We start from the raw sequence: 19,152 nt of genomic DNA, 5'->3' as shown, positions 1-19,152 counted from the left end.
GCTGGGCATCTGAAACTGGTCTCAAAGAAACAACCATTCCACTTTGCCATCTGAGGGGCAAGGTTTATCCTCTCATTTCTTACATGTCTGGGTGTTTTTTTAAGCGGATGATGTTCATCACGAAGCTGGTAGTTCACCTGCAGTATGGTAATGAGAGGAAGCAACGTGCTGAGTAATCGTTCTCTCCCGGACGGTGCAGCCGCTCATGTGCCATCGCCTCAGCCCTCGGTTGAAGGCAGACCCGGGCTAGCCTGCGGTGACCCCGACGTGACTGTGTGCCAGTGACTGGGGCTACACAAGAGGGCACGGCCGTTGCCTCGGGCAGCCAGGGCCCAGCCGGTCCTGCGAGGAAGCGCCGTTTCGGGTCTGTCCTTAGGCGAGTACCGGTGGGGGCGGAGAGGCCGTGCCGCCGCCTGACCCCGGCCGCGACACCCGCAGCGCTGTAAGGGGATCCGGGCGGGGCGGCGGGCCTGGCTCTCTGCGGCTGTTCCCCAGGGGGAGCCGGTAGCCCGCGGGGAACCGGTGCCCGGTGGCCGCGGTCGGCGAGGCCGGGGGGGGTGGGGGGTGAGGCCCGGCGGGGCGGGGCGCGACGGCGCGCAGGCGGGTCAGCGGACGGTACCATTCCCGGCGCTGCGGCGGCGGCGCCGCCGCCATGGTCCGTCCCCCTCGCTGCATGCCGGGTAGCGCCCGGGCCCGCAGGCTCGTCCTCCGGCGGCCGGGCGAGCCCCGTCGGGCGAGCGAGCGGGCGAGCGGGCGGGCGGGCTCCGAGGCAGCGCAGCCAGCGTCTGACAGGCGCGACCTTTCATAAGACGGCCCCCCGCCATTGGCTCCCTGCCCGGAATATCGCTGCAAGGCTCTCTGCGATTGGCTGGCTCCCCATCATGCCCCGGCTCCGCACGGGGAAGCGGCCCCTCTCCTGGCAGCCCGGCTGGCGTGAGTGCCCTGCGCGGGGCGGCGGGGAGCCGCGGAGAGCCGCCCGCTGACTTGTAACGTGTCTCTTCTCTCTACAGGTTGGTACTAAGAAGTGCCTTTCCTGACGTCTCTGCTGCTTGGGACCGCTGCTAGAGCCGCCGCCGCTGCTTTTTGCCTTGCTTGCTGCCAGCGACGACAGCGCATCCGCCGCCAGACACCCCTGCTGCACCCCGGCCGGGAGAAGGGCGCTGGCGGGCCTTGCCGCAGGCTGCTTTACTGTAAAAATAAAAGTGTGCTGAGAAGGTCAGATATCTTCTGCCCGAAAATCAAGGAGAGGAGGAAAAAAAAAAAAAAAAAAAAAAAAAAGCAACCCCAAAACAAACCCAGTCTCGATCGTTGCTCTAAACTGCTGCATCTCTCTATGCCAAACTAATCGATACCGATTGCACCACAAAACCCCGCTGCAAATTCCGCTGCGTGGAGATTACCTTTCAGACAACTTTACCGAAAGCAGCTTGGAAATCCCGTGTCAGAGGGTCTGCTGTGTTTTCATGCTGGCAGCGTGGGCCCCGGTGGGCGCTCAGGATGGGTTACTGAGCGCACGAGGCTGCACTTTTTAACATTCACCTTGCCGGTAATCCTAGCGTTTCTCTAAGTGCGAAACCTCTGTCGATTAACAGTGTCACACTGTGAACTCCTGGTGGCACGTCTTTGAGGTTGCAGCCACCCAGTTTTACACGTACTTTTAAAATAGGGAGCAGGGGAAAAAAGTATTCTGGAGGTGGCACTTTCATCATTTCCAGTTTATCAGTTCAGCTCCTCGTTTGTCCGTTTTATTGGAAATTTTAACTACCTGTAAAATCTAAAGATGGCTGTTAGTGTCACGCCGATTCGGGACACAAAATGGCTAACGCTGGAAGTGTGTAGGGAATTCCAAAGGGGGACTTGCTCACGACCAGACACGGAATGTAAATTTGCACACCCATCGAAAAGCTGCCAAGTTGAAAACGGACGCGTAATCGCCTGCTTTGATTCATTGAAAGTGAGTAAATATTATATTATTTTCAAGGATATATGGTTAATGAAAGAAGCAGTTGTAGCCAGAGAAACCCTGGAGCCTGACAGGGAGCAATTGCTGGCTGCCAGCAGTGGGATGTTTTGCTGCTGTTATTTTACTGATGCTTGTTGATTTTGCTGTTTTCCTCAGGGGAAGGGGAAAGATAGGGGGAATAAAGGGAAAATACGCCTGTCAGGGCTCAAATCCTCTGGTATGGCTACAGTGACTGGTTCTTTGCCTCCAAATTATTTTCTGCCTGTAGTGGAATAAAGGGCACTTCACGTAGAAACAGCAAAGTCACTGTAAGGATTCTTTGTTTTTAATAGCACAAACCACGTAAGCAATATGATGATTTGTTTCCATCTCGTAATTACCAGCGGGTTGTTGGTGTCTCTGGACAGCTGATGGTGAATCTTAGAAGAGTGTTTTCCTCCCTAGGTTACTTGGGTGCCTGTGAGCACCCTGCTTGAATTTCTGCCTTCGGAACTGCTGTGGTTATAAGCTGTCTTTTTCACAAATGCACTTGCTTAAGGGAAGGGCGACACTCAGCAGAAGACAAGGTGCCTCTAGATGTGCAGACAGGGCTGCAGCAGAGATCAGCCTCACGGTGATTTTTAGGAGGCATATCCAAGTTATGTGCTGTGAATGTATGGCTGCTGTTCTACTGTAGCTGTAGTTTCAGCCATAGGTGTTAAACATGCGAATCCCAGCCCCTTCTCCTTATTTTGTATGAATTAACTTACCTTAACATTTAAAATACCCCACAAACAGTACAGAATTAATTCAGTAGAATCATAAAAAAATCAAAAGTTGGGAAACAGAAATATGCCTGTCAGATTTTTCTGCAGTCTAATTTTCTCTTCTTGGGACCAAATCCTGGGAAACAGAGCCGAGCTCAGGTGGATGGAGTTGGCTCACGGTGGAGACGTGCTCTGGGGAGGGAGTTGTAGCTGTAACCAGCTACTGCAGGTCGCTTGTGCAGCCAGGCCCCGATCGCAGCGGCAGCTGGGCAGGAAGGGTGTTTATAGCCTTTTTATATAAATCCTGCAACGCTCCTGAGTTTAAAAACGTGTCGTGTCTCAGATCAGATCTCCTCCTTTTCTCCCTGACGTTCTGGGGGAAGAGGGGAGCTGTGCAAGTGGCTGCATGGTCCTGGCTGCTGGCTGGAGATAAACCACAACGGTGGTGAACCTTTAAAGTGTTCTTGGCCCAAAATACCCAGCCCCACCACCTCCAGCCATGCTTTAACTTACAGATATTGAAATGTTTTCATTTTTGTCATTCAAATTTATTTTAAAATTATATTATTATTAGGCAGGGGGGAAGAAAAATTCATTTTTATAACGTGGAAAAAAAATGTTTCTATGCATTAAAAAAAGCATTGGTGTTAGGAGCAGTGCTAGGGGCTGCCAGTGCTGATGGGGAGTCCTGGTCCTGAGGGCAGCGAGCCTGCCTGGCACTTCTGCACAGCAAGGCATGGCATGGCGTGGGCCAGCTGCTGCTGCAAGGATGCTGCACTGTGGGTGCCACCGCAGCCGTCCCTCTGGTGTGTCAGCAGTGGCCGTGCCACAGCGCTGCACCCACAGTAGCATACCTGCCAGAAACGTGGGCTTGCCTCTGTGTGAGGGTGAAGATGCATTTACTCCCCAGTTTGATTTCCTACCAGCTGGTGTTTCATGGCACAACGCAGAGCAGTCACGGCGGCATTACCCCACTGACCCGCGCTTTTCAGAGCGAGGGTCCAACAAAAAGGTTGAAAGAAATCACCAGAATTAAGTGGATGTGAACTGGATGTGAATCTCCTTCACTGCGGGAGGCACCTCCCAAGTTTGCTGTCCATCAGCATCCTCCGCTCAGGTTTCTGAGGTCCATGGTGATGGGAAGTGCCTTAAAATCTCGGTGCTGGTGGCAGCAGCCAGTGGCGCTGGGGCCAGAGCGGCAGCGTGAGCTTGTGTCCTGATGAGGGACCAACCAGGGACAGACAGGCTTCTTGGTCCCTGCCGGCGCAGCTGGCTCTTCTGCTGCCGTCAGCAAGGCTCTTCCGCTTCCTTTCTTAATGAAGGAGATAATGATCACCTTTGTAAAGAGCTGCAAGGTCCGCGTATAGTAGCTGTAGGTGACACTACGGCATTATTGCGTTCCTTCAAAATGCCCTGTGGAGAAGAGTCTTCTGCTGCCCAGGTGAAGTCAGCGCAGTAGCCGAGCTGTAAGCCGGCAAGGAGCCTGCTGTTTTAAAATACACCGCTTGCTGTGTATGTTTGCTTGTGCTGGTGCTAAAAGGTTTGCTCCTGGTTTGCTGTGAGCTGGAGTGGCGCCGGGGTGCGGGGGTCCCCTCGCTGCAGCCCGGGGAGCAGGACTGGGTCCTGCCGGAGCTGTGGACGCTGCTCACTCCCCAGCGCTGCACTTTTTCTTTTTAGTTAAATAGCTTCTAAAACTATAACTTCTATAACCAAGGTATGAAAACACCTTTGGTAAACAGAAAGTGGAATACCTCCTCATTGAATTTCCTGTCCGATCCACATAGCAGAACAGTAGTTTGCTCAGTTTTGGTTTTGTTTCGGATCTTTGTCAATTTTTGTGTGTGCTCGGTTAAACAAGCACTAGTTACTTTGTTACCTTTTCTGCAACATCACAAGCTTCAGATGTTATACAAAAACAATTTAGGGAAACATTATACCGGATTTGTCTAGACCCTGCAAGGTCAGTTAATAGTTTATCAAAGGGAAAAGAAGATTTTTTTTATTAGGACATTCAGAAGTAATTTTTAATATTTCAATAACTTGACGTAGGTGTAATGTCCTTGCTCTTTACTAAAATTGCAGGACACCTAAAAATTGACCTTAATAGTAAAATACTTGATTTCTTACAAATGTATGTAATACTAGTATTAAATGAACAGCTATTCTTGCATTGTCTCTTGGACATAAGATAGATATTTATTTACTGAATTTTTCTTTACAAACGATATTTGCATCTTTCACTCATAGTGCTCCCAAAAATTAGAGTGTCTTAGAAAAAAATGTTTTATATTTTCTGCCACCAGGCAGGTGTGTGTCAGCGCTGCAGAGAGCTGCAGCCCCTGGTAGCGATACTTGCTCATGAGCTGGAGATGGCCGGTGTGCTCTGCTATATTTAGAACATAAACAGGCCAAGCGAATACTTTCTGCAGGGACCCCATGAAATGGCAGTACCCTTCAGCCCTGGCCTCCGTCCCAGGTGTCCTGGAGGGTGTTAGGCAGGGACAGGCACACGGAGCTTGCAGGCAGGCACCAGCAAGGGCGACTTATCCAGAGGGAAAGAGAGATTTCAGAAGCGGAATGTTCAGCTTGGGTAAAAGATTATTTTTTTATTTTTTCCCTCCCTGTGAAATGAAAGCAAAACCTGTGTATGTTGGTCTAGGGCAAAAAGAAGGAGGCATCTCCTCCCTCCAATCTCTCCCCCACATTGTGTTGCCACCAGCAGGGACCTCGTGGAGCGGTGACACCGACCACAGCGCTTGTCTCCGGACACGTGTCGTCTGTTGGGAAACAAGTCCCGGGTGTGCACCTGATGGGTTCTTTCTTAAAGCTGAATTGGTAACAAGCGGAGCTTGTTACATGTTAATTAGAAGTGTGGGAGAGAGAAAAGAAGATACACACACGTTTCTGTGACCCCGGCGGAGGCAGTGCAAGGAGGAGGTCAGGGCCACGACAATCACAGCAAGATTTCATCATCCCGACGGTGAATACCCTGCTTCATAATCAGTCCTAATGAAAGCGGCAAGGCTGTCCTTAGGGTAGTGCATTAATCAAGATAAATGTGTGTGGGATAATGTAGCCCTTAGATATTAGGAGGATAATTTTAAAACAAGAATGATTATGTAGTATATTCAAATTGTGCATTTGAGTGGCTGAGTCAGCTCCAGCTCTGGCTCTCTGTTGTTTAAATGCCGTAGGATTTTTCCCTAAATTTGGATGCCTAAAAGCTGGCTAAACTGTCTACAGCAAAAATAAGCTCTGAAGTTCCTAAATCAGGAAACCAGTTTGCAGCAGAAATTAGATTTTTAGCATAATTTTAAAACATTTTTCTTCATTTTTTTTCTTGGAAAAATATGCCTAAGTAGAATTAATTTTTGAAATTACGTTAGCTTCATCAGATGTTCCGATATATGAGTCATCTGACGTTTCCTGAAAACTGAGATAAAGATGTCTTAACAATGGGGAGATGGATGTCAAATGCAAATCTTGTGGGCGGCTGCAGATGCACCGAGGACACCCCGTCAGGCTGCCTGCAGCTTGTCTGCGCGCGCCGCATCCTCTGGCTGCCACGCCATCTTCCCTAGCCGTGGTTTTTTGAAAGTATAAAAACAGCAAGGATGAAAGTGTGATGGGGACTGGGACTGTCTTTGCTGTCGTGCCGCCCGGTTGTGGTCAGCGCTGCTGTTCGTTGGCGCTTCTCCACTGCACTCAGTGGACTTTCCGGGGGTTGCAAACTGTTGTGATCCAAAACATGCCGGTTCTAAGTGATCATGATTTTGGAGGACTCGGTAAACACCACAGGATTTGGGCTGAATCATAGTTTGTCCCTTTGGAGCTGCTGTCCACTACAGGCACCGCAAATTTCAAGTAACTTTTTGCTCTCACAAGTTATGCTCCTGCAAAGGCAGCTACTTCATGCTCAGGTTGGATGACCTAATGAAGTATAAAAGTTTTTTCCTGCTCTTCCTTCAACAGCTGAAAAGTCTTTAAGTTTCACATTTATCTGCTTTTTTGAAATTGAAAGAAAAAACGAGAGACTGGAAGTGCGAGTCTTTTCACTGGTGATGTCTCAGTTTGAAGCTGTGGTGCCTTGTGTCTAGATTCACCAATATATAGTATGTTAGTATTTTATCTTCTGTTGTAGAAGTACTTATTTTTTTAAAATGAAACTCCTGAACTCTGTAAAAGTGACATGCCTCTTTTTACCGAGAAGCCTTAAAAATAGATAAATGCAGTATTATTATTATAGATTAACTCACTGAGTACCTTATTTCTACCACCTCAGAGATGTAATTGTTAATTGTTCAAATCTCTCTCCTTTGTCACTGCTTCAAAAAATAATGATTTTTTGACTTGTCATTCCCTTTCGTGTTATTCTTATTCAGTACCTGTAGGTTAAGTATCTTACTTATTTATTATAATGCAAAGAAAAGGAGATAATTTTAGGCGTATTTCACTAGTAATGTGAGAATGGTAGATCATTGGCTCTATCTCTCCTTTAATTAAGGCAGAAGAAAAGATCCAGAAACATAGTTACAGAACACTTTAGTGGGTGATTCTTTAGTATTTAACTTTGGAGTGTATGGCATCACTTGAGTGTGAGGCACCAACAGCATTCGGGGTGCGGAGGTGAGGTTTGGCTCAGGGGCTGGGAGGCAGATGGACCACACATCTGATTCCAAGGAAACTCGTAAAGCAGTAACCCTTGGAAAAAAAAAAAAAGAAAATATAAACAGTGTTCAAATTCCTGAGATCTGATTTGCCATTTTTCTCCTCTTCAGCCTGTGCGTCTGCCAGTAGGCTAAGCTCCAGAAGAGGAAGCAAAAGGAAAGCGGCAAATACATTGGGAAAATGGTGCAATTGTTAGGCTGAGTGGCAAATAGTCCATTACAAAAGCAAACAATCGAAACCATGCGTGTTCCTCTATGGGAACATAAATGGCATTTTGAAATCTTATCAGATATTCAGACAAAAGAGTTATGGTTCACTGTGATGTTCCGAGTTCATATTACAGTTTCAGTTCTACATCTGCAGGAAGAAATTAAAAAGAAATTAAAACATTGCATTGCAGCATTTGCGCTATCATTTTTCTAAGAGGCTGTACGTAATAGAAACCAGCGTGGATTTCTGTTACGTACAGACAGGAACTCTGCTGGGTACAGTCAAAATCAGTAAAATTCTGAACTAATTTGTGGGGATAATTTTAAGATGCATGAAATAAGAAAAACTCATGTCAAGAATATTCATTTTTTTTTTCCCAAACCTTTCCAATGAGTGGTCAGAAGCAGCCTGTGAGGCCTCTCTCCTTCCTGGGATGACCCCAAGTCTCTGTTGCTCTGTTTTTCTGAATACAGATGCCTTGTTGCCAAGGTTCGCTCTTAAATTTGTTGGAAGCAACAAATTACATTCAAAACCGAATGATCACATCTGGTTTTTGACTTTGGAGAAGCATTAACGTTTCTTCGCTGGGACTGCATAGCCTTGTTAGCCCGACTGGACACCATTTAGGAAATGCCGCCCTGGGTGCTGTGTAGAAGCCCGTGCACGGTGTCAGGAATAGCTGCCGTGTCGGAGCCGTGTCTAGCATCTGGAAATGGCCAGTCTTCTAGAGAGGAAGTTTCAAAGCCAAGGCAAATCTGCCACTCTCCTACCCATTTGGTCAGATTGTGAAAACCCTGTTAAGAGAAAAAACAGCATTGTTTCGGGGGTGATTAGTAATAGGCATCTCTTCAACCCTCTCAATGTTTTTCTTGTGCTTCCTTCTGCACCGCGTTGTGTTTCCCCATGGATTGGTGATGGGTGGTGGGGCAAGGCTCGGCAGAGAGCCGAGCATCTGCTCTCCCTCTTTTGCAGCAGCGGTTCTCGCCCTGGGAACCACCTCCTGGCACCGTCCTACTGCTGGTCGGGGTCTGGACCAGAGAAGGGACAGCAGTGTACAGGCTTGGGGTAGAGAAAGCTTTGGTGAAGAGCAATTAAAAACCATTCCTGTGTATCTTATGTCATTCCCTTGCTTTGTGTTGCTTTCAAAGGGAACAAAAGGGAGAAAGCAGAGCCGGGGCAGCGCTGCCTGCAGCGCCAGGGCAGCTCTCCCCTTTATGGACCAGGATCTCAGGTGACAAGCAATTGCAGTGACACTAATTGCTTGATTTTGCCTACCAATTGCCTGACTGTGCGTTTCCTCCCACCAGCATTGTGTTAAACTGCTTGGGGAAAATCAGAGGGTGATCTTTCTAGCCTTTAAAGGATAAGAAGCCACCTCAGCGAGTCTCTCTCTTGCCGGCCGTGCTAATTGGCGAGCTTGCTGGCAGCCTTAATCGCGAGGGACTGGACTTGTCCAGGTGAATCTGCCTGCAAGCAGCACGGCGGCAGCTGGGACCTGCTTGCCTGACTGCAAGCCCCACGCAACGGCTGGGGGATCCAGGCTTTCAGCTTCTCTGTCCAGGGCTGCACAGCAGCGCTTAATTTAGTTCCCTGTATAAAATAACAAAAGAGATGCTTTTATTCTAATCCAGAGTTCTGTCTTTTTCCTTCATTTGCACGGTGCCACTAGAAGAATTACTGCTATTGAAATAAGATTTAAGTAAACGCTGAATTGTCAGGTACTGAAACACAGGATTATGCAAATGGGAAAACCTTTTTAGGGTTCATGTTTGAATTTATTGAAATACTTAACGACTTATCCCTTTCATTAGGGAACATCTCATTATTTAACTGATAGAGAACACCCGTTGAGGTAGTTGGAAGCACTGCAACGTCTTGATCAAATAGAGGAAAATATTAACATCTGATGAAGCGGATTTTTAAAGAATAATAATAAATCCAGCTACTTCATCTGCAGGGTGTAGTGATGCTGGAGTGCTTCACATCAGCAACAGTAGTCTGTGGGATGCAGCAGCTTCATGAGCTCCTGCTGCATTACTAGCAGCAATGTAGGAGACCTCGTGGGTCCACCAAAAGGTGTGCTGGAAACTGGTCGCATACCCAGGCAGTGCTGATTTGAGATCTGCTCCGTTACAGAGAAGCAGAGCTGCTTTTCGTGGGCACTGCCTCGAGAGGTGGTGTCCCTGCTTCAGGGGCATTCCTGGATGTAGCAGATATATTGATAATCAAACAGGATCTGTTTCCTCAGGTTGCATTTTTTTATGTCCCGGTCACTGCATAAACTTCTCAGTTGACAGAAGTGCTAAACTCAGCAGCCTCTTGTACCCCAGTACACTTTAACTGCCAGCTATCAACCCTGGAGATCCTCAAAAGTTCTCTCGCTTTCCAGAGAAGGGATCCTGGGAGCACTAGTGCTGCTCCGATGGGAAAATGCTGATACTTTGGAAGTCTGCTCGAAGGCTGCTGAAGAGCGGGGGTGCTTTAGCAGGAGGGTTTGAAGGGGCCGGTGCAGGTAGCAGATTCGGATCAAGTTTGCATCTCGAGAGCACTTCAAGTCCTGTGAAGTTCCTGGAAAGACTCTCTTCGGCTCCAGACTCCTCTGGACTATTCCTAACTTCGCAAAATAGTACAGAGAGTTAGTAAAAAAGGAAGAGAATACTATTTGAAGAAAGGAGAAGTTTTTTGAGGAAACAAAGCCATTTATTTTTTGTCAGCATGATTTCACTGAAATTGAATGGGATAGTTTCCAGGCTTAAATATAAACATAAACAGCTGTGAAGTTGAGATTGGAAAAAGAAGAACGGCAAAGAATGGAATTTGTCCTTTATGTAAGTGCCCGCTGTCCATGTTGCCCTCCTGGCTGCAGGGGAAGGCATGTGTCCTTATGTGCCCAAGGGGCCAGGAAGCGGCAGCATAGAGAGGGGGCTAATCTGAGGGAAATCTAAGGAATAACCATGTGTAAAAGTGTGCCAGTGAGGAAGCAGAGTGCCGTGATGAATTTGTGACAATGGTTACACTCTACGAGCACAGACTGATAATCCATTCCAGAAGCTAATTTCTTTATCCTGACGGGATTCAGTCTAAAATCCTGTGTGATTGCGGTGCTGGTCTTCTCTACTGGGTGAGGGAGAGGTTGCACTTTTTTTTTTTTTTTTTTTTTGGAGAGAATTCTTTCCGGTCTTGACTGTCCCATGGAGAGGTTTTCACTTCACAGGAGCCTGGCAGATTTTTAGCGGTGTGTAGTAGCTAGCATAGCAGTGTCAAGAACAGTGCACATATTTAATTCATTTGTTAATATAGGAACAAGAGTATGCACGTTTAACTGAAGTGTTTTGAAAACAACAGACAGAATGAAGTGTTTTCTGGGACCTTGGGACTCACTATAAGCTGACATTGATGAAGCAAGTACTTGGAGAAAGAAGAATGGTACGCTGGGCCCTGCTCTTTGAGCAGAATTCAGCTGTCAGCAAGCAGCAGTTCAAGGCACGTTGTAGAGCTGAAGCTGGGCAGGCTGCTGGCTCTCGTCTCGCTCCCCATTTTCTACGGTGGAATCAGGGTTTAGAGCCAGCTTTTGATGGTCAATTGTGCCTGTCATTCAGCTTTCTAGTGGTGGGGCACATTCAAAAGATCATTCCCATTAACATACCCTTGCTTGTCTCGTAACTTGGTAAAATCTTCCCTGCAATGAACTGAGTTAAGAGACAGCTTGGATTTATGCAGTGATTGCAACTGAATAGAAATACAGGCAAGTTAGGAAAAAACCTGAGTGGGCAAACTGAATGATTAAAGATTTCACACTCAAACTAGGTGCTCCTCAGAGGAAACAGAAGAGTCGGTTCTTTCTATTTATTATGGTGTTATTTATTCCTGTTGTTTATTGAGTACTGAGGCTGCACCTGGTGTTTTATGGAGCAGAGTAAGATGCTTCCCTTGAACAGGGCATGCAGGTAATGGATGGATGGATGGATACTCATGGATATATATGGCAGCTTTATTTCAAAGTAAAGTACCTTAAAATGCAAAGTTCTTTTTGATGGTGAGTGAGAGGAATTGTTTTGTGAGGGAAAAAAAAAAAGTAATTTGTGATTTAAATATTTCCAGTTCATGCTGGGGGGGCTTATGCTGAGGTTTGTCCATCAGGGGAATTTCTCTTGGCCAAGCGTTTGTTGCACAGAAGCGAATGTGCCTGGAGCTGCAAACTGGCAAAATATACCTGCAGCAAGAGGGTAAGCACACGGTAACTAGAATTGAGTATTTTAATCTTTTTCTGTGTCTGGACTGAACAGGAGGAAATAGGGATTTTTAGAATTGTAGTACCATACAGCTTCAGTTAAAACTATCTTTTTTGGAAATTATTATAAACTCTTGAAAGCACTAGTTAAAAGGATCTCTAGACTGTAAAGTCAACTCAGCTTTTCATTGCATTGAAAATAAAGCTATCTCCACTTTCCTAATTGAACTAAAAAAGGTAATATCATTATAGAATTGGATGATAGTTTAAAATATCACTGGAAAAAGTGTTTAGAAGTATTTAAACTTTTTTTTCTCCCCTAGCAACTTACTTGTAACAACTTATTTGCAAGTTGTATTTTGTGTTCAGAAAACATTCTTAGTGCTGATTTCATTAATGTGCCAACAGAGCAGTGAACACGGGTGTCATTTCTGCACTGTCCCCTGTGAAAATGCACTGGGGAGATAAATTTGCAAGGAAGCTTACTGAGCTCTTTAGGAAGAGTTTAGTAGAAACACATGTAATCATATATTATATTTTTTCAGGTCAGCGGTTTTCCTGATGACTTGAATGAGAGAAGAATGGGTGCTATTGCATAAATTGGAAAATAAGACCAGACATATAAATAGCCTGTATAATTTTTCAGAAACACCTAGATTTGAGGGAGAAGGGCACAGTGATTATATGTAAACCAAAATTTAAATGTCTGCTCAGTGTGATGAAGCTGACTTTTGTTTGTGGTACAGCTACTTGTATCATTAAAATATGGTAAGGATGCCATTGTGAGAAGGCAGAAATACCAGCTTTTTGGCAACTGTATTCAGTTTATTAGATCATGGATTACTGTGTTTAAAGCTTTCCTGGAAGATTACTTTCATAAGGCCTGGAAATTGGCTGAAATAAGCTTAAATTGTACACAGAGTCAAAGTCTGGTGTATATACTCTGCCTTCTTCAGAGGCCTTACAGTGATTACTGTTATTGTGCAATCATTTGCCTGCCCTCAGTTAAATTTTGGTGGAACAGGACCTCGCAGCCCTCTGCTCAGAAGGGAGTGTGGGGTTCAGCCTGTTGGTGATGCTGGTGGCAGCGGTGACAGGAGAGAGACCCGTCGGTGAGCTGTCAGAGCAGACAACTTCCTTAGTCTATAGTCGGTAATGCTAAAAGTCAGTAATTTAAGTAGCTGTAAATGATTATGGGTTTTTATGTGCCTGGTTCCTTTGAATAGAGGTGAGTGTTCCAAAGTGCAAGTTGTGTGCAGTGTTGCTCATTTTACTTTTAAAAGTTTTGAATCATGCAGATAATTAATTCAAATGCTGATTTAAAAAATGCAAAAAAAAAAAAACCCCTTTAGAATTATTTCTCATTTGGTTTTGAAACCTCCTAAACCATGTCCCTCAGCACCACATCTGCATGTCTTTTAAATACCCTCAGGGATGGTGACTCCACCACTTCCCTGGGCAGCCTGTTCCAAAGGTTGATAATGCTTTTGGTGAAGAAATTTTTCCTAATATCCATCCTAAACGTCCCCTGGCGCAACTTGAGGTCATTTCCTCTTGTCCTATCGCCTGTTACTTCAGAGAAGAGACAGACACACACATCCTCACTACACCCTCCTTTCAGGTAGTTGCAGAGAGCGATAAGGTCTCCCCTCAGCCTCCTTTTCTCAAGGCTGCACAACCCCGGCTCCCTTAGCTGCTCCTCATCAGACTTGTGCTCCAGACTTGGCTCCATTCACTTCCCTGCATCCCCCTATCTGACAAGCGTGGCACGGGGGGTGCATGGGGAAGTGGCCCCCACGCCACTGGGCTCCTCTTGGCCATGGTCCCAGGGTTGGGGCCCTGAGCAGAGACTGGAGTGTGGTGGTGGCCACCCCTCCTTGCCGCGGGGTGAGCCTGGTGCTGGGGAAGGCGCTTGCGGGTGAGATGGTGGAGTACGTGGGTGAGAGCAGAAATGGAGATCTTCAGAGGGAAGTGAAAAAGGAAAGTACTCAAAGGGGAAGAGGGGGTGACCACCACGGGCCTTCTTCAGCTTAAAGAAATAAAATGTGTAAGGAGGTGGTTAAATCTCTAACTAGACAAGAAGACGAAGCAGAAGGAAGAAAGAAAGAAATTAAAAGGAGAGACAGAAGACAGAAAAAAGGCGCGAGGCTGCAGGAGGATAGATGCTGTCACACCACTGATGGATAGTGAAGGAGAAAGGACTCGTTTTTAAAAGCATGAGCAGGCAGAAGGGGAAGAGGAGGAAAGAGACGTTGAGAACTGAACTGTTCAGGGCAATGCATTGGTTGGGTGTAGCATACAGAAAGGCTCTTAAATTCCCTGAGAAAATGCATTTGTTTTCAGTTTCTGCCGGCAGACAGCTGGCAACAGCAGGACAGTTCTTTTGTACCTAGTTCCAAGCGTGGTTACTGGTGTGGTTTTAAATATATCTGAAGAGAAAACTAATACTGTTGATGGATTTTTTTGAATATGGAGGAAAGTGCACGTAAAGTTGACTTGTTGGAAACTTTTAACATTTGACTTAATTAAGGGAGGCAGTGAAAACACGAAGGGAGGCAGAGGCCGCTTCTTAACGTTTTAGGCCATTAGCTGAAGATATTTTTAATGCCTGTAACAATGTAAAATATTTTTACCCAGTGTTTGTCACATGTTTATTGTTTAGATGTTTCTGGTGGTTTTAGATGTGTAAATACCTAAGTGGTTAGACACTGCAAAAGTGTCTACAATGGAAGCTACTTGTTATGAAGGTTTCAACTAAGCGTTTTACTCTGTGCTATACCTATGTGTGTATATACACACTGTATGCTATTTGTATATATATATGCTCAATATATACTGTATATATTATATATAGGTCTGTATGTATATGAACATCCCAGATTAATGATAGAAAATAACTAAGCGAGGTTCACTGCAGGCAGGTGAGGGACAGGAGCTGTGAACTTTCAGAGCTGTGTTGGTTTGGGGTTTTTTCAGGGCTCACACCCCAGGTGTGAGCTGCAGGAACAGCCTGTGCCAGCGGCAGCAGCTTCCAGGAGATGCTCAGTTCTCCCTTCCCTGGGGTGGCCACACGTGCCCCAGTGCTTCCAGTGCCACCTGCCATGGAGCATCACACTGTGGGGCTGACCTCGAGGTACCACCCAGCCCCACTTCCTCCGCACGGCTCCATACCCTTCGTGTGCGAGCCGGCTGGCTTCACAGCCAGGCAAGCGCTGCTTCAAATGTGCTTGAAAGGATCATGCAATTAAAGCAGATCCGTTATCAAGATCGCTCTGAGGTTCCGGCAGTGGGTTTGGATGCTGATGAAAGCGTTTGGCACCCAGGCGCGGAGAGGTGTTGTCGTTCATTAAGTAGCTGTGAGCAGACAGGCTTGCAGTCCTCGGGAGCAGGCGCGTGTGTGCGCACACATGTCAGCAGTGGTTATTTGCGATACCTCTGTTGTGCATTTGCATGATGTAGATAGCAAAAGGTATTCCAACTGGTATATGTGCATTGCTAATGCTAATCGCAGTGCACTTCTTTCTCTGGCTTTATATCTATCTAGATCATGTATAGTTTTTTCAGTCAGGCTGTTTTTCAAAATTCTTTTATACTTGCTTTCTTTCTGGTGGCAGTTGACGAGCGTGCAGGAAACCAAAGGAGACCTCCCCCCAGAACACGTGGGTGAGAGGCAGGGGAAGTACTCTCGTTAGGTTTAACAGAAGCAGGGCCTTGGGGTAAGGATGGAGTTTTGTTCCCTGCAAAGACATGAGGGAAACACCAAGTGACCTGACTTTTTTTTTTTTTTTCCAGTGGTAAAGCTTAAAGACTTAGTAAAGCACAGGACATGCAACAGGTGAACTATTTATTTAGTTTTTTAAAGCACCTGTCTTGAACTCTAAATTGGCAAAATTCCAGAAGGGCTCTGGAGCTGAAACGTCCCTTTTCTGTCTGATATTTTTCTGTCTCTGTGCGTATGCCTTCTGATAAAGTTATGGTTGGTTGTGGTGGGTTTCCTTGGTTTGTACGTATGGGCAGGTGTTACTGTTGCCGTGTATTTTCACAGCACATTTATGATTTGGTTTTAATGGTTTCTGAAAAGGATTGTTTTCCTAATTTCATTCCCCATATACATTGCTTGAGACCCAAGGGAACTGCTGCCGGTCTTTTGGAAGGTGTGACAGTGAGGCCCTTCTGACACCCAGAAGGCACCTCGTGCTGAGACCGGGCAGGGTGGCACTGGAGGGTGTTGCTGTGGAGATTCAGCAGGAGTGCACAGCCCTTGGCCTCCAAAATGTCACCGCTTGGTGTGGCCCTGGGCAGGCGGGCGCCCACGGGCACTCTCGCTGGGGACATACATGGGGATTTCCCTTGGGGGGGGAGGTTGGTGGTTTGGGATGACAGAGAGTTGATATCACTGTGATACACACTGTGACCCTGCCTGTAGCAAGGAGATAAAGTGGCCATGGATCACTGGGGTGTCATCCTTAGGCACCAGCAATTTTGTCCCATGTCTCTTGAATTCTTGGCTTTACTATGGATTATTCCAGCAACTACAGCAACTGGTGCCAGGTGGCTCCTCCAAGTTTTTTTCAGGCTGCTGTGTTTTGTGTATATACCTTGATTTGGTATGCTTTGTGCTTAAACAAATTGAAAATAGCAGTTGTTAAAAACACACCCATATTTAATTTTTAAAATTTGGAAAGCATTGCTAAATTTTGTTGTTGTCTGGAGCACAGCAAAAGGTCCCATGTCCAGCACCACCCATAGTTGCTTCATTCTTTTCTCTCTGTTCTACTTAAATGACAAGTAGCTAAATGTTACTGCCTACTTAAGTTCTGTTTTGATCACCTGACAAATTGCTTAGTTCAGCTTCAGCTCCTTAGCTTTGTTTAAAAAATGTCTTAGCCCTTGGGGGCTGCAAAAGGCAGTGGTATTGCCCTGTCACTTTGAGTGCTCAGAGGTGCCTTACCTGCTGGAAGCTGGGACCTGTATTCCCAGGCAGAAACACTCAGTGCTGAGCACTTGGTGGAGAACGAGGAACTCTTTTTCAGGGCCTGCCTAATGCAAGTTCAGACACTGTTGTCAGGGCCAAGTCCAGGAGCACGTGAAGGCATCACTGGGTAGGGTCCTCGCTCTCTCATCTTACTCTCATTGCTACGAAGCCTGAGGAGGAAGAGGAGGACAATGGTGCATGGTGTGGCACCACCTGGAACAGCGGTGGGAGCAATCACAGGCAGGAATTCCAGGTCTCCCTCCAGTCTTCTTCCTCCTTTCTTTTCGTCTTGGCTTCTGGTCCCATCTCTCCTTCTCCTCCTCTTCTCCATCCTCCTCCTGTTCCTGTGACAGGAGCAGACAGGCTCCAGCCCTCATTCTCCGAGTGGGAAAAATAATTTTGCCAGCACTGCTGAGAAGCCTGATGTTAAGTGGCTTCATCCATACAGAGGAAGAGGTGTGTGTGCTGGTGAAGCTGTGTCTTGTCCTTTGCCATTGCCCTTGGAGGTGCCGCAGTGGAGTGGGATGTGAGGACCGGGGCAGACAGGGGACAGCACCGGCTGGTGGGATCCAAGCATCTCCAGATCCCATGAAATGCCTTGCTGGGGCTTTTAGGGCTTAGCAGTAGTGGTGGGCAAAGCTTTCAGCTTGAACTTATTTTATTGTAGGGAGGTTATAGTGTAGGAAGTTCTCATTGCTATTTCACTTATTTCTTGTTTTACTACTTTTTGAGCCAATCTGGTCTCACTTTTTTTTTTTTATTTTAAATAAAACGTGGGGGGAAAGAGGGGAATTTAATGGTGTTTTTGTTTCCTTTTAATACTCAGACATGAGTTGTTTCCTCCCCCCCTAGATCTATGTGAAACATATTAAAGGAGAATTTGCTCTTGAAGAGCAAACACCTGTAACACAGCCCTCCAGCCCAGCCCTGAGGCCGATGCTCTCATCTCCGTGACTTTGATTCTGCCTCACACATGCTGAACTTAGGGAAAAAGTGCTTCTCAGATGAGATCATGATACGCTGGTCTTCCTTCTGAATGTTACTTTTTGTTTCATCAGTTCAGTCGGCTCCCACACATGGAAAATTTTTAATTTCCCACCAGCTATGTGGCTGAACACTTCAAGCGAGAATGTTCAAGTATTCAGGTCGTAGGCATGTTTTTGAGCTCACACGCACTACAGATAATATCTGCAGAGGTTGTATTTTCTTTTTCTTGGTGTACACGGGAAAGGTAGTGGAACTGTTGAAAAGTCTTGCAACGAACTTCAGCTGCCATTAGTACGAATGCCACTTACTACAGAGAGGTTGCTTCTGTAAAACAAATATTCCCCCCCTGCCCTTTTCATCATTGCGTTTGGGTTTTGGTACCTGGCCCCAAGGGCAGCCGCAGCCCGGTGCCGGAGGGACCCGGGAACTGAGCTTCCATCCGCAGGAAAGCTGCTGCGTCTGTCGGCACAGTTTGTGCTTCTGACAGGACATTTCAATTGTCAGTGCCCATGTTAAAATAAACAATTGAAGGGAATTCTGACCGCAAAGCAGTATTTTGACATATTTCGTGATTATTTAACTGTAGAAAAATAAACCCTGCCATCTGTGTTTCCCACTAATTCGTGTCCATTGACCTCCTCTATTCAACAACTCAAAATAGCAAGGGCAGATTAATCTTCACCTCTTTATTCCTTCAGGGCCCAGATGCTCTCTAAGTCCTTACAGATGCTGAAAAAGTTTCTGCTGTTTATTTGTATTTTCTGCTCCTCTAATGTCATTGTCACATATTTCATGAGCTATCATTGCCTTTTTTTTCCCCAATACATGACTTCAACAGAGTTCAGCTTTTCAGGGCTTTGATACTGAATATTCATCCTGCAGCCACGTTTCTGAGCACACACGGGATTTTTACCTGGCTCCTTTCCGACGAGAACAGCACGTGTTTCTCAAAATCGTACTAGGGCTGCCGGCTGGTGCCAAGGCCAGCGAGCAGCCTCCCCTCGGGAAGGGGCAGGAGATGTGGGGATGTGCCTGCAGCCGAGGGGGACGGGCAGGCACCGTCCTGGGCTGCACCGAGAGCTCCCGGCCCGCTCTGTGACGGTGCTGTGGTGTGTGGTCCGTATGCTGCCAACCTTGCCTGGGGCCGTGTGGAGTCCCAGCTCCTCAAATGTGAGAACCATCAGACTTGTTCTAACAGCATGGATCTATGCAACGGAGTAAAAATTCTATATTTATTTGCTTTAACAAAGAGTTGCATTTTTAAAAGTAAAGCCTATACAGGGGCTTTAGCAGAGAGGAGATGGAGAGCTCCTGAGAGCAACTGATGTTTTCTCATAGCCTTAATTATATTTGTACTGCACCAGTACGGACA

General features: G+C 46.5%; 1 protein-coding gene across 10 annotated transcripts in view; it reads left to right on the top strand.

Annotated features, from left to right (window-relative positions):
- Positions 1-935: 935 nt before the first annotated feature.
- Positions 936-19,152, top strand: part of MBNL1 (muscleblind like splicing regulator 1) — a 78,028-nt gene continuing 59,811 nt past the window's right edge. For 7 of the 10 annotated variants that reach the window (XM_074153430.1, XM_074153441.1, XM_074153439.1 and 4 more), the window contains exon 1: positions 1,781-1,954. In XM_074153430.1, coding sequence (XP_074009531.1) covers positions 1,781-1,954 — 174 coding nt within the window. Of the gene's footprint in view, positions 1,955-19,152 lie in introns of all 10 variants that reach the window. The other 3 variants (XM_074153438.1, XM_074153433.1, XM_074153432.1) reach the window with 2 other exon arrangements.

Source organism: Numenius arquata, chromosome 9 (assembly GCF_964106895.1).
Source record: "Numenius arquata chromosome 9, bNumArq3.hap1.1, whole genome shotgun sequence".
NCBI classification, from domain to species: Eukaryota; Metazoa; Chordata; class Aves; order Charadriiformes; family Scolopacidae; genus Numenius; species Numenius arquata.
This window is presented reverse-complemented; position numbering and strand designations above follow the sequence as displayed.